The 14,608-nt window shown below is 41.2% G+C and overlaps 1 protein-coding gene across 1 annotated transcript in view; it reads right to left on the bottom strand.

Annotated features, from left to right (window-relative positions):
• The window catches only part of LOC137594269 (neural-cadherin-like), an 89,384-nt gene that overhangs the window by 32,860 nt on the left and 41,916 nt on the right, over positions 1–14,608 (bottom strand). The window contains exons 12-22 of the mRNA XM_068313641.1: positions 12,140–12,307; positions 11,093–11,342; positions 10,867–10,994; positions 10,326–10,512; positions 8,075–8,218; positions 6,170–6,453; positions 4,121–5,729; positions 3,293–3,383; positions 2,453–2,637; positions 1,310–1,539; positions 574–851 (exon numbers count right to left, since the gene is read on the bottom strand). Of these exons, the coding sequence (XP_068169742.1) occupies positions 574–851; positions 1,310–1,539; positions 2,453–2,637; positions 3,293–3,383; positions 4,121–5,729; positions 6,170–6,453; positions 8,075–8,218; positions 10,326–10,512; positions 10,867–10,994; positions 11,093–11,342; positions 12,140–12,307 (3,554 nt within the window). The remainder of the gene's footprint in view (positions 1–573; positions 852–1,309; positions 1,540–2,452; positions 2,638–3,292; positions 3,384–4,120; positions 5,730–6,169; positions 6,454–8,074; positions 8,219–10,325; positions 10,513–10,866; positions 10,995–11,092; positions 11,343–12,139; positions 12,308–14,608) is intronic.

Raw genomic sequence — 14,608 nt, 5'->3', positions numbered from 1 at the left:
TCCTCTCAGAGTACCATGCCTTTGAATGTCTTGTACATTCATGTATATGTCATGGAATGAGATTTGGAGAAATTGCGAGGATAGAGGGGGGCAGAGCTGCGCTAATCCCCTTGCCCTATATTTATTTAATCTGCGCATTAGTGTGTACATGAAATGAAATATGTTCTGTTTCCCCTGTGATAGACTTCCACGGAGACCTACATGTGCACTTGGAATGCTTTTATATGGACTCTGTGTGTTTATAAATATTTAAGGCTAATCCATAGAGCTCCAACATGAACTTTGTGCATGCTTTTACTCATTACTACTTTTAATTTCTGCAACACAGGGTGTTAAATTCATGTGGATACATGTAAGAGTCTAGTTAAATCATTCTGGCAAGACACACTGAGATATATGTACATGCACATAAAGACATGAGTTAAATTGCACATATGGGGGGATTTTTCTCTGGGAAATGATTTGCTAAATTCTCCGAGATGTCACTCTCAGTCGAATGAAGCATAGACAGCAGCACATCAGGAAACTCCTATTACTGTTTCCTTTCTCCTCTCGTCAATGTCTACCTCTCACCTGTATCCATTCTGTGTGTTGACACAGGTCCCACCATTAAGGCAGGGGTTGCTGGTGTAGGAGGAGCAGGTTAGGTGCATCATATCCCTGGCAGCGCACCCACACACAGCTGAAGATGTCACTTTTACTGAGACCAGGGAGAAAGCACCTGAGTCCACCAGGGTGGGGGAGTCACTGATGCTTAGCTTTGTAGAGCAACCACTGGATGTCTTGCAGTCAGTGCGCACACACTCGTCCACCTGCACCTGGTTTACATGAACGCGAAGTAGAGCCTGCAGCTGCAGGTTTAGAAAGAGAAAGGAGGGTGGCAATGAGGGAGGGGAAAAATGGCATTATAGTATTTTCAGAGGAGCTTTGTAACTCGAGTGTTGGCGGTGAGGGGTGCATAGTGAGACACATTTGGAGGAATCATAGAGGAAGAAGAACCCAAACCTACATAGATTGTTTTAATGTTCTTCAACAATAAATGGGCAAGACATAGTAGGAAATGATGGAGGAACCTAAATAATACCAACACATAAGAAAGACAGTGACTTGAACAAGAAAGGCAGTGCAAAGAGCGAATAAATGGCAGAGACAGAGGGACATGACAGGTCCAAGCAGTAAACAGACAGAAAAATGGTGTGAAAATAAAAAGGCAGTTAAAAAGCTGTTATCTCTTCCCCTCTAGTTCCCAAGTGTATCGCTTGATATATGTGCATCGATTTCTATCTACCAAACACAATGTTATACATACCTTCTCTTTATGTGCAGTGAGGACAGCATGCAGTGTCACCGGGTGCAGGTAGCCACTATCAGTTAGCACATAGAAATGGATGTCCACTGTTTTCTCATCTCTGTCTGCTATGCTGAAAATATTGATACTCCCCGTTCTGACGGACAGGGTTTCAGACAGGAAGTCCCAGAACATCTCCAGCCGGCTCTTCCCCTCAATGTGCGAGTCGATAAAATCTCTTGCTGTAATGCCTTCAGGGACACAAAGAGAGTCAGGGCTCATGCAATAAGAACTAGTGACTCATCAATGACAACTACAGAGTAGATGAAAGGCTACTGAATTTCTGACTCCATTAGTGTGAGATGCAGCTAAACATCTGGCTTTATTGATCAATTTTCTTAATGAATCATCCATAAGGTAAATGAGCTGTGATGCAGTCAAGTAAAAATAATTTTCTTCATTGAAATAAAGTTAAAGGCTCTTGAAAGAACTTCCTTGTACAAAAAGAATTAATGACTGGAAAATCAATCACATTTGCAGCGACACCCACCAATATTATCTGGAGAATGTGAGCAGTCATCTTTAATCTCCAAAAATGATAACGACTCGGAGTCAGAGACATCAACCCTGTTCGGCAAATGGCTCTTTAAATGTCAAGGACTTTACCTGACACTTTAAAACTGACCTTTATAACTCAGCTTTGCTCTGAGAGACTGACAGAAACAAATGGCATAAGCTTCAGTGTGTTAAAGGATAAGAAATAGCTATGGCTGCTTTGCAATGCTTAGAGAAATAACGCGAGTCTGAACATATCTCCTGACAGCTTATTATTTCAGCATTAACTGGATTGACAAGGTGATAATCACTCAGTTAAGACACATACTTTATTCATGCTCATGGTAGCTGTTGTTTCTTTGAACACTGTCTCTACAAACTAATTTACCAACAACAGTAACATCAAAGCTTTCCATGATTGATGACTGAGTCGGAGAATGATTTTAAAAAAAAATTATATTAAATATTGTCTTGACTTGGAGACACAGATGAAATTAGAATTGAATCACATCCACACTCGTTCACCTACGAAGCTACAGGCATCCAGTGACTCAGGGTTTAAACAGTGTTTACCTGTATGATTTTACGTGAGTCACTTTTTCTACTGACCTGTCAAACGCAGAGAGGCAGACGACATGATGGCCTTTTCCACCAGCTCCCTAACATGAACTCTGACTCCTGAGATCACATCGGGCCACACCCCATCAGACACCCCGACCCTCAGCCAGTAGCTGCCAGCGGGAATGTTCTGTCGAATGGTCATCACTCCTGTGCTCTGGTTCACACTGAAGTATCTGAGAGAAGCAGAGGAGCTGTTCAGATGAAGAGGACTGCTTCAATGACAGAAGAGAGAGAGAGGGAAAAAAGACAAGGAGCTCTTTTTGATTTTGAGCTCTTTTTCCAGAAGAAAAATAAGCCAGATGGCAGACAGATAAGTACTGCGTCGGTCAGCTGTACCTGGGTTTGATCTGACAAGAAGTGAATGCAAATCATTTTGAAGAAAAGAAAAAAAATTAAGAAACACAATAAGAAAATCTGCCGAGGAGAAGAAAAACAGAGAATTCTTGAGCTCCAACAGAGCTTGATAGTTGTCATGGCAACTGTCAAAATTTGTCGCGTGAACAAAGGAAATATGCAACTGGTATTTCTAATCAGATTTTGAGGGTATGAATAATGAATAGCTGCACAAGGTCCTGGATAGAGACAGACTGCATGTGTTTTCTTATTAAAAGAATGTCATATGTGTAGACTCTGGTTGCTTAGTTAGACTGAATCAAGTAGTTTATTTCTTGAAAGACAATCACTCCGTCTTTTGAAAGCAGTGCTTTAAGTCTTTTTGGAAAGCGTAGCTTATATCAAAGGCCGGTTATATGCATTAACACTTGTATTTGTGTTGCATATTTCAAAAATCAGCGTATTTTTAGGGCTGAATTCTATAAGAGCTCTTACTTGGCTGCACTTGTCTCCAGAGTGTAGGTCTTGTTGTCCCAGTCATCAGGATCTAGGGCATACACCTTCCCCAGTGCTGCATTTACCACCCCTGTTCAAAGTAAACACACGCGCATACACACACACGCACACACACACACACATTGATTCCATCTGGACAGAATCTGCTGATGCCAACACATATCTTTTCATCCCTCTCTTCTCCTTATCTTGCGTTCTTGTGTTCTGTGCTACTTATTATGCTCATAACTGTGAAGCCCAACTGCTGGAATGAATTGACTCTCTATGCTCCACTTCAGAGAGTGTGGAGCTTAAGGAAGCAGGGCTATCTCAGTATGGATTATGTTATCAACCAACAGTGCCAGGGTATTGCAGCTGGGTAAACAATGGAAGCCAAGATGAGTCACGGTGCTCCTTTTTTTTTTTCACAATTACTGAAATTGCAATTTAGATGAGTGTGTGATCAAAGACCAACAAATCAACATTTCTAACTAGTTACCTGGAAGAAAAAAAAAATTACAATAATCATGATCTCTATCATAACGTGATGTTCAGCAAACTTTTGGCATAGGCTAGTAAGGGAGGAATTTATTGGGGGCTTGAGAAAGGAAAGACAATGGTATTAGGACAACAAAATGCTTTCGGAATTCAAAAGGAAGAAAGCGATTATGAATTCCAGACTACACCAACCAGGTATGGGACTGGAAACATTCCTGTCAGCTGTAGCCTCAGCTTCCGCTCTTCACTCAAGCCTTGCTTGCAGTGAAAAGCTGTGTAGCAAAAGCATGAAGGTAAAGAGAATTAAATGAGGGGATACAAGCTACTCACCCTTGCGGCTATGCACATAGACATCTTTCTCTCCTGCCTGATGGGCGTTATCATTCTCATCGCCGATGGTGATGGTGAGCGTATTTGTGGCTGTCATTGGTGGGTCACCACTGTCTGTCATAATCACTGGCAAGTGAAACTCACTCTGTCTTTCCCTGTCAAATCTCCGCAGGGCAGTGATTGTGGCTGAGCCATTACTATGATCCTGTAGGTGGAAGTCAACAGTGTAGGGCGAGGGCAGCGAGAGAGAAAACGGAGGCCCGTGATCTGGAGAGTCTCGGTCAACAACATGAAGTAGAGTTGAGCTCTTGTTAAGCCAGACCACTTGAGGTACTGGACTGTTCTCCCATAAGATAGGAGCATAGGCTGTCTCCATCTCTGGCCCATTGTCATTCCTATCCAGCAGTGGGAAATGAACTGTGACACTGCCAGTCAGCACTGGGGTGCCCCGGTCTGTCGCTATGACAACAAGCTCATAACCTGCGACTGTCTCCCTGTCCAGTGGCATGGCAACTGTGACCACGCCACCCTGGCTGACTGTAAAATGTCCATATGGGTCAGTCCCAGTGAGAATGCTGTACAAAATGTCCCCATTCAAGCCTGAGTCAGAGTCAGTGGCCAGAACCTGAATGATGCTCGTTCCTACAGCTGCATCCTCAGGCAAAGGAGAGAGCACCTGGTAGCTCTCGGCAAACATGGGAGCATTGTCATTCTCATCCTCCACTTGAATCAGACAGTAGATCAGGCTGGAGAAGTCGGAGTCCTCCACCTTTACGGTGAGGTTAAACCGCTGCTCCGCTGGCTTCTCAAAGTCCAGCTTTCTCTTCAGCCTCAGGGTGCCAGTCTGCTCCTGTCTGTGGCTCAGCATGTAGAATCGCTGCTCTGGGTCTCCAGCTACTATACTGAAGGCCAGCTGTCCAAATGTGCCAGAGTCAAGGTCCAGAGCTTTCAACTCCAGTATACGAGCGTCTTCATTAGTGCTCTCAGGTACATGAGCTCCACACCAATCCTCTTTAAACTTTGGTACATGATCATTGACGTCTGTCACCACTATGGTGGCAGTTGCTGTACCAATCATTCCTCCGCCATCCCGGGCCTCTACTACAACAAGGTGGCTGTCAGAAAATTCCCGGTCCAATCCCGCAGCTGCCACGGATATTGTGCCTGTACTGGAATCGATAGTGAAAAGATCGATACTGTCCCTTTGATGTGAAGTCTCAGTAATTCGGTAGGTGAGGATTGCATTCTGACCTACCGCTGCATCGTCAAGGTCTACTGCTGTCATCTCCATAACAACCGTTCCAGGAAGGGAGTTCTCCCCCACGCTACTCTGGCAATTATCTGGTGCACAAGTGAAAGCGGGTGCGTTGTCATTGATGTCCCACACGTTGATAATAACATCTGTAAAGCCAGTAAGTCCCTCGCCCTCTTCATCTGTTGCCATGACAACAAAGCGCCACACAGCTCGCTCTTCTCTATCCATCGTGCGCTGGGCATACATCTCTCCCGTGATGTCATTGATTACAAAGTGCGACTCTGCTCCCTGGCCGTGAATAGAGTAACGTATGGCACCCTGGTCGGCATCTTTGTCAGGGTCAGTAGCCGTTACCTGCAGAGATAAAGACAACTTCTTGAGAGAATTGATATTCATTCATCCGATCAAACCCAGTTTGCTGCTGTCTCTTTTCTCTAATCAGCCATGACCTGAGATGTATCTCCTTTTGAAATACTACAATAGCTCACTGAAGTGTGTGCACTTTCTCCTGACCACGTAAATTACACCTAAATGAATTCTGATCAGACATAAAAAAATTCAGCGTTACTGCCAAATTTCCCAGCATGTGATCCATCACTTCAAGATCCACCATTGGAATAATAATGCTAATGTTATGCTATTAGCATACGGTAATTGTGAAACCGTAAACAACACTCCACAAGTAGCATACATTGAAATGTTGCTGACGTATGAAGTGTTGCAGAGATAATTGCAGGTTTATGGATTCCAGGATTTATTAAAAAAAAACTGCAGCAGCCAGCTCAGTATCTTACCTGTAGCACAAACACAGGCGACCCATCAAGCTCCTCTGTGACAGATCCATAGTACTCGTTCATAGAGAACACAGGTGCTTCATCGTTCTTATTTACCACACTAACCACCACGGCTGCATAATCTTCCCATTTTCCATCCGATGCAAGGACAAGTAGCTTATACCTCTTCTGTTGCTCATAGTCCAATGGCTGGGCAATAAAGATGGTTCCCACCTCTGGTTCAATGTCAAAAACTCCACCTTTGTTTCCAGATGTAATCTGGTAGCGCAATTTTGCATTGGCACCTGCAGCAGGAAAAACAAAATGTATAATTGTGATTGCAAATGGACTGACAACAAATACCCTGGTTTCATAAGACAGAAATGCAAATGTATAGGTAAGACATGTATTGGAATTTTAAGTAGGACATATCTTCACAGCATGTGCTGTTGGTGTGATTATTTCTTCAACCACTTCACGCTGCTGACTTTAGTTGTCCCTTGTTTTTCTTTAAGCTAAAACATCATCGTTCCAACAACAACAGAATGGTGTAACCACGAGGGTATTACACCTCATTTCCTTCAGGACCTGTGTGTGAGTAGGTTTTCAAGAACTCCTTTCTTGGTTTGATTACTTAATTAAATGGAAACATTATATATTGTGCAGCTTTAATCAGAAACTAATTAAGTAAAGAGTGCCCAATAAAGTAACAAGGAGCACAATAGTAAAAGGCAGGATACAGTAATGCTTCTATGATAGTGTCCTCTAGGGAATGATTTGAAGCATAAGACAGGGTGAAGGGATGTAGTTTGGTAAAGAGAAAGTCAATATCTGAACCTATCAACTGTGTCTCCTTGGAGACCATCCAGTCTAAAGGTTGAACACTGGAACTGATAAAATAATCTCCTGGAATAAACAGTCCTCACTTTCAATCTTCTTGTTGAAGTAAAGTAGCTCCAATCCCAACAAAATACACTAATCTGTGCTATTAACAAAACCCCAGCTGACAAAGTGCTCAATGCCTCCTGCCGGGATCTGTCGGGATTCGGCTCCACGGGTTGGAGCTTTTAAACAAGACAGATGGAGCATAGCCTTTCAGATACATGTGCAATATTACTGCAACTTAAAAGTTGGGGGCTGGTGTTATTCCATAGCCATTCATCATTAGTGCCGCAGCCTGGCCTAAGCTGCACCCCCGCTCTCCATAAATACTTGATTAACGGACCTAAACATGCCTGATAAAGGGATCTTAGACTGCTGCTGAACAGAGGATGAGCAACTGCTTCATTGGTTAAATCCTGCCCACCTACTGTGTGGGAGCATGTCACTCTTTTTGGAACATATGTGCAGGCACTCAAATGACTACATCTAAATCTAGCACACTGCATGATTTAAGCAGAACTCAGGCCAGACAGGGACAGACTGCCCACAGGGTCTCTTTTTGCAGAGTGATACCAATGCGGCCCATCTTGTGTCTACTTGACACACAAAATCACTTCTGGGAAAACTGCCTGACTACCATATTATATCTGCTATTTGAAGTAAGAGTTCTTTGAGAACTGAATCTCGGAAAACTTCATAGCATATCTGGAGATCTACATGATTTGGAATTTGATCACTTCTTCCTCCCACCTCCAAAAGCATGCGCTTCAGGTTGATTGGCCAGTCCCAAATTGTCTGTAGGAGTGAGTGTGTGTGTGTGCATGGTTGTCTGTTTTTGTGTGTGGCTCCGCGGTGCACTGGCGTCGTGCCCGGAGTGTCCCCTGCCTCACGCCCTATGCCAGCTGAGATAGGCTCCGGCTCCCCGTGACCCGCCACGGCGGATAAAGTGGCAAAAGATGAATGAATGATCAGATTTATTTCTAGGAATTGGCTTAGGTAAACTGTCCTTTGGACTTTCTCATCCTGCTGCTACACTAAACATACCTTCATCCTCGTCATCTGCCCTGACAGTGACGACAGTTAGCCCCACATCTGCATTCTCGTCCACACCAACTTCATACAGTCGTTGAGCGAAGACCGGTTTATTGTCATTGACATCGCTGATGAAAATTCTCACATATGCTGTGTCTGCAAGAGTGACAGAAGCTCAAGTTGAAATGACAAACACACAAACACATACCAAAAACAGTATGTCTGTATTCCCTCTCCATCTGTTTATTGATTGCACAATTCATTGTCGCTGTTAAGTTGGGAAGAGGTACATAAGCCAATGAAATGTGCCTCATTGACACGAGAAGCAGGAAAAACAGTCCTCACAAATATGCGCTGTAAATTACAAACATTTTTCACTTTGTCAAGCTTTTAATGTTTTAACAGTGCTAACTGTTTACAGAGAAAGGAGACATAAGTAAAGGGCTAAATGTCTTCAACAAGCTGCCTTTTTGCTGAGAGTCGATAAGGAACCCCTCTAGTGGGAAGGTTAAATATTTAGAAGTGTTTGTACATTATCTGTGCCATCCTCATTACAATGTTCATTTCTTTGGTTAGACATCTGCTCACATAATACACGGGTGACATGTTAATTTAGAGCTGCTACAGTAAGAGATATTGGAAGTGGAAGGCTGCTCTATTTTCTCCGCTCGTTTCTACATTTCCCTCCTCCTCCTCCTGTGTCCCAGTGGTGATGAAGCGAGACACGTAATGTTTGCAGAAGAGATGAGCCCCTCTGGATGTGGGAGATTCGTAGCGCAAAACACAGCTAAGGCTCATTGGAAATGCTAAGCACCCCTGGCAACTCTGGAGAAAAGGCTTTACTGCTCCCAAACATCACCCTTTACCCCTAATACCTCCTTCACAAACATTTGCAAAAGACTCACTCCTGAATACCAAAGTCACATTTCATCATTCCAGACAGAGACTATGGTATTACAAATACCAGAATGTCACAAGGAGAACATGTTTAACACTTACAGGCCATATTGTTTGAACACTGAATAAAACGGAGAAAGTTGGGGGTTTTATTTTAATAATAAAGAGATTACCGTGAAATTTTTGAACTGTTTTCACATGAAAGAAAGTGAGACAGTCTGGTCATGGTAGTTGCATAAATCAAATTGTGATTCATTAAGTCAGTCCCAGGGTGTAAATGAATGTAATGCCAACGCAATCTGTTAAAAACACAGTGCCAAGGGGAAGAATTTCCTCATGGTTGAGTTTTTGGTTTTGCCCTGTAGGCACATGGGGAAATACCAACGCTGTATTTCATGAATGAGACACTGCCAGCAGGCTGTATTCAAACTCCCCTCAAAACAAACAACTAGAGAGCACTCAGTGTGCCCATACCATCACCGATGCCAGTGTCATTAAAACACAAACAAGAAACAGCTACACTGAAACAAAATATAATCCTGTGCTAATGGAGATCAATCATTTTCTGGGAACAGCATACACCACATTGATGCCATGATCGGCACATGCCAAACTAAGTAATACCACCTAATTCCTGGACCCTGGAAACCTCCTGCCAAAAATTTAGAATTCTTTGTCAATAGTTTATGAGTTACTAACAAAAACAGCTTTTCCACAGTGGTAAATATATAGATTAATTTTTTTATGGATACAACATCTCTCCTTTGAGATATATATATATATATATATATATATATATATATATATATATATATATATATATATATATATATACAATATATACACACAAAAAAATTCCACTTTCTGTTACTGCAACCCAATATAACATGCCCTTCAACAAACAATTATTTTTATTTACCAGTTCTGGATTACAGATAAGTCTTACTGTGGCGTAACACTAGGAGTGTTCCACACCTGAAAAATCTTATTTCCATTGATCTATCATTGTCATGATGAATGAAAAAATGACTTCCCCATGCTCTCTCCTGCAAAGACTGTCAATTTAAAAAAAAAAGTTTTAAACAATCATATAAAATCATATACAGTCTTCTAGCTGCTCTTGATAAATACCATATACACTAAATTTGATCCAGCATTTTGTACAGTAGTGATGACCTAGAATTTCTCAGTGCTTTGGGAGATACTTGCATTAAGCTACCATCAACAAACTGCTAGCAATCAAACATTAGTGTAAAGAATCAGCACAGGGGAGGGCAACTTTTTTGTCTGATGCGGTTCATAAACATGATTTGTTGATTAGTAACTGTGTTTCTTTCTTTGTCAGGATTAAATGATCATTTCTAACCTGTGTTGGGCAGCCTGTTCTTGCCGGGTCGCGCCGACTCCTGGCCGTCCTCTGACTGAACTTCTAGCAAGTAGGAGCTACGGGCCTCACGATCGAACACAGCTTCTGTGTGGATGATTCCAAGTTTTGGATCAATACGGAAAAGATGGTGATCGCCACTGTTGTCGCTCAGCAGGGAGTAAGTGATCTGTGAAAGACAGAAAACCAAGCAACAGTTTCTTTGTCAACAATATAATGTGGAAAGAAATTAAAGGTTTGTAGCTGCAAATATCAGGATGTTTCAATTATATTGCCAGTCTGTCTTCTCATTCTAGGTAAAATCAGATCGATACTCTAGTCTACCAACATTGTTAGTCAAGTGAGCAGCCGCAGTAGCACAGCTCCCCAAACCTCCATGATAAATCTGGTATAAAAGCACTAGCGGGATTGAAATGTGATGGTAGGAAGAACTCCTTCTAGTGTGAAAATCTAGGCTATTGATGCAGTTGAAAATCCCTTTTATATTCCTCCACAGCATGAGCAAAAATAAGTAGTCGCAGACCTCCCCATTAAGACCCAGATCCTTGTCATGGGCTGACACTTGGAGTACTGAAGTCCGTGTCTGGGCTCCTTCTGTTACCGAAGCCTCGTAGATGGAGGACGTGAAAAATGGCACGTTGTCATTGACATCTTTTGGAGGGAAGAGATTTAGGAGAGAAAAAAATAACACTTAAAGAATACTGGTTATAATGAATGTCGAGCACAGTGAAACTGAGTAGAGCTCGAACCTGTAATATTAATGTATACTGTAGTGAAAGCTGCAAGAGGCACTGCAGCCACGTTTTGAGCTCGAACCCGGAGGGAGAAAAAGGCCGTCGTCTCGTAGTCCAGCGGCTCAGACACCAGGATGGACGCTGAGCCGTCTTCACGATTAGGAGAGAGGTAAAAACGAACTGGCATGTTGGTTTCAGGGACCATCCCATCCTCCAAGTTATAGGTCACCCTTGGGTCACCGAGCTGAGAAGTTGCCTTAATGGTCTGAAGGAGAATAGCAGAGGTTACTTTGTAAAAATTGTTTGGCTGAATGAATCTCGGGTTATTTGCTAATTTTGGAGAATTGAAGCCAAAAAAAAGTAGGACATAAACTGTAGTTGTACACATGAAAATACAGCTTGTAGTCGTTGAAGAAAATTAAGAAATCTTTTTCCAGATTAAACTCCTGCATGTATCTGACTCACCCTGCATGATGTCATAGTTCGACATTCACCTAGAGATAACTCTCTGCTGTAATGGATTGATTGAACTCTTTGGGCAATAATCTTCTTCATTCTTTTCCCCTGAATGTTATTCAAAGGTTTGTATCAGAAAAAAGGCTAATGTTCTCAGATTTCTAGCCATTTAGCAAATGTGCTCAAAAAAAGTGTTTACATGTGAACTCAAGGATCATAATTGTGGTCAAAGAATACAATTTCAAATTATAATTATGACGGTTGATTAAGTGTAAGACAGAGCATTGGTTGACAGTTAAACCGTTGTGTGAGCCTTGAAATAGTCTCTTATCTCTAAGTGAATCTCCCTCTGTATGCTCTCTAGATTGTCAGCTCTATATTTTTCACATCAAAGAAGAGAGTTTTTGTATGGGTTTAAATGGGCTGCAGTTATGAAACTTGGTTCACGCATGCAATCCAAAGTCAGCTTTTTCTTGTAGCATCAACTAAAACACCAGTAAGTTATATTTAGGGTAAGTAAGCAAAATACAACTGTCTGTATTACAGCTATTACAGCTAATGAGAAACCAAACAACATATCTTGTAATCAGTGACATGGGAACGCACCACTATCGGTGTGTCCCTGACGGTGTTTTCGGGGATAGTGACACTGTAGCTTTCTTTCTCCCACTGTGGAGGCTGATTCTTCACGTTGGTGATGGTGACCGTCAATTCCACAGAAGTGCTTTTGTTTCCGCCATCAGTCGCAATGATGTCCCGCGTTATGTAGGTTCGCTGTGGCCAACAATTACAGTTACTGTCACTGAAATGAGCATCACCAGTGAGGGTTAAATGATTGGCTAGTTACTTCATAGCAGAAAAATAGAAAACATTCATAAAAAGATGGTATATGTGACAATTGTTGGTAACAAACTGCAGCAGCACACGGATGATATTGTTAATTAGAATAAACACACATTTGTCATAAAATTCTCAACCAATTCAATGTTATTCTCAGTACATGAAAATATAGCACAACAAACATAACAAACTAGCAATGGCATCACTTTAGTGTGAAGTCATTTTCTGATATCCTGAAAATACATATTTTTCAACAATATCTCAAAATCCACACAAGTCTGATGATGGCACCCTCATTTCAAACTTTGAACAAATATTTTTTACCAAATGGGAATTAACAAATACAATCCAAAAATGTCAAACAGCAGATCTTCCGTGCATGTCATAAGGAAAGGTAAAGATGCCTCAGCCTTTAATTTTTTTATTTGAGAAAATCATTACTTTTAAAATTCACAAAATATCAAAAGCTTCTTTTCAGCACACAGGAGATGTTTATATATTGGTTATGCAAAAGCATGTGCGCCAGGGGATAACAATTAATGAGTAACTGCTTGACAACAGATTCATCATTTAAATAAATTGGTAGTTCCTACTTCTCATCAAGCATGCTTAATGAAAAAATAAATTGATCTTATTTTTCTCAAACTGAAGTGCTGAAAACCCAGGTTGGTAAAAGTAAAAAAATTCCATACCCAATCATTGTTTCAATAACTGTCAGGATGCCAGAAAAAGTCATGTCCAATTACAGCATACTAAATATGTAAAATGTGTATTATAATCCTGAGGTATCATAAAGGCAATGTTAAGATAACAGTATGTCATTCTGCTCTCACTGTAGCATACCTCCAGCTTGCTCTGTGGCAGTGTGCCAGTGAAATTGGCACAGCAGATACCAGCTATGGTGTGTGCAGCCACAGGTTTAAATATGGTATGCCTATCTATCATGTAAAGAGGAGAGTAGCTGATAGAAATTATCTTAAAAACTTACCTGTATGAACATTGAGACAATCATTTAATGAGGATGACAATGTTAGAGGCAGTAATGTTTTACAAAAATGTATTAAACTATGATTCATGTCGTAACACCCCCCCCCCCCACACACACACACACACACACACACACAACTCCATTACTGATTATGTTGTAATTGAACCACTAGGATATAAGGGTGTAAATTTGACTAAGAAATGTTATTTCAGCAAAGTGGCCACTACAGGGAAAGTTAAAACGTCCTTTAGAGGTCATTGGATTATTTAATTCTGTTTATCTAAATTAAACAATGTGTTACGCCAACCTTCCTCTCACACCAGAGTGAAGAAGAAGAAACCCACTGCGGGAATTCTAGCTGCCCACACCAGACTAGCAAAACTTAAGGCACATTATAGTTCTGTTTGTTCATGAAAAATTGCTCAAATAAGAATTGAATTGTTTCAGTTTAACAATTCAACCATTAGCCACATTATTCAATTGATAAAAATCATGGTTTTGCAGGTCTAACATTGTGCTCCTGTTCCGAGGTGAATAAAAATCTCCCTTAGAATTAAAGTATGTGTTCCTGAATTTTTTTTTTTGGAGATGTAAAATTTTCCAATGCAAACATACTTTAATGTTCAACTGAACAACTGTGGTCTCACCTTTAGCTATTTTTACAAGTAATGAACGGCTGCCTGATTTTGTGGTAACATCCAAACAAAGTTTAAAATTAAATCGGTAGCAATAGTGTGAGAGCTGAACCAAAAAAACCCATAAATGTTCTGGATTTAGTAAAACGTTTTGCATATTCTCCATTTAATTCTCTGTGCAGCAGCCCTGTACAGTGTGATGATGCTGCACAAGGCTGCTGCATTAGGGGATCAGAATAAGCTCTGCTGTTCAATAGCCAATCTCATTCATATCCCCCTAAGAGGCAGCAACTGGAAACTCTATTGCATACTCTTCCACAAACTGTGGTGTGAAAATGTCCAATTTTAACATTAATACTTGTTCAATGTAATCAGACACCGTCTGTGAAAATCAAAACCGAACAATATTTCAAACCGGCACGGCTATTTAACATTTAATGAAGTGGTTTTACAATACAGAGAATAAGGACTGATTCAAATAGTTTATGAAACCAGTCTTAAATATACAACAGTATAGTATTTGAGGGTGGAGTTCGCATGCTCTCCCCGTGTCTGCGTGGGTTCTCTCCGGGTTCTCCGGCTTCCTCCCATCTCCAAAAGCATGCACTTCAG

The sequence above is a fragment of the Antennarius striatus genome, chromosome 4 (assembly GCF_040054535.1).
Source record: "Antennarius striatus isolate MH-2024 chromosome 4, ASM4005453v1, whole genome shotgun sequence".
Classification (NCBI taxonomy): Eukaryota; Metazoa; Chordata; class Actinopteri; order Lophiiformes; family Antennariidae; genus Antennarius; species Antennarius striatus.
Note: the sequence above shows the minus strand (reverse complement) of the source record. Positions and strands in the feature narration are given on the sequence as shown.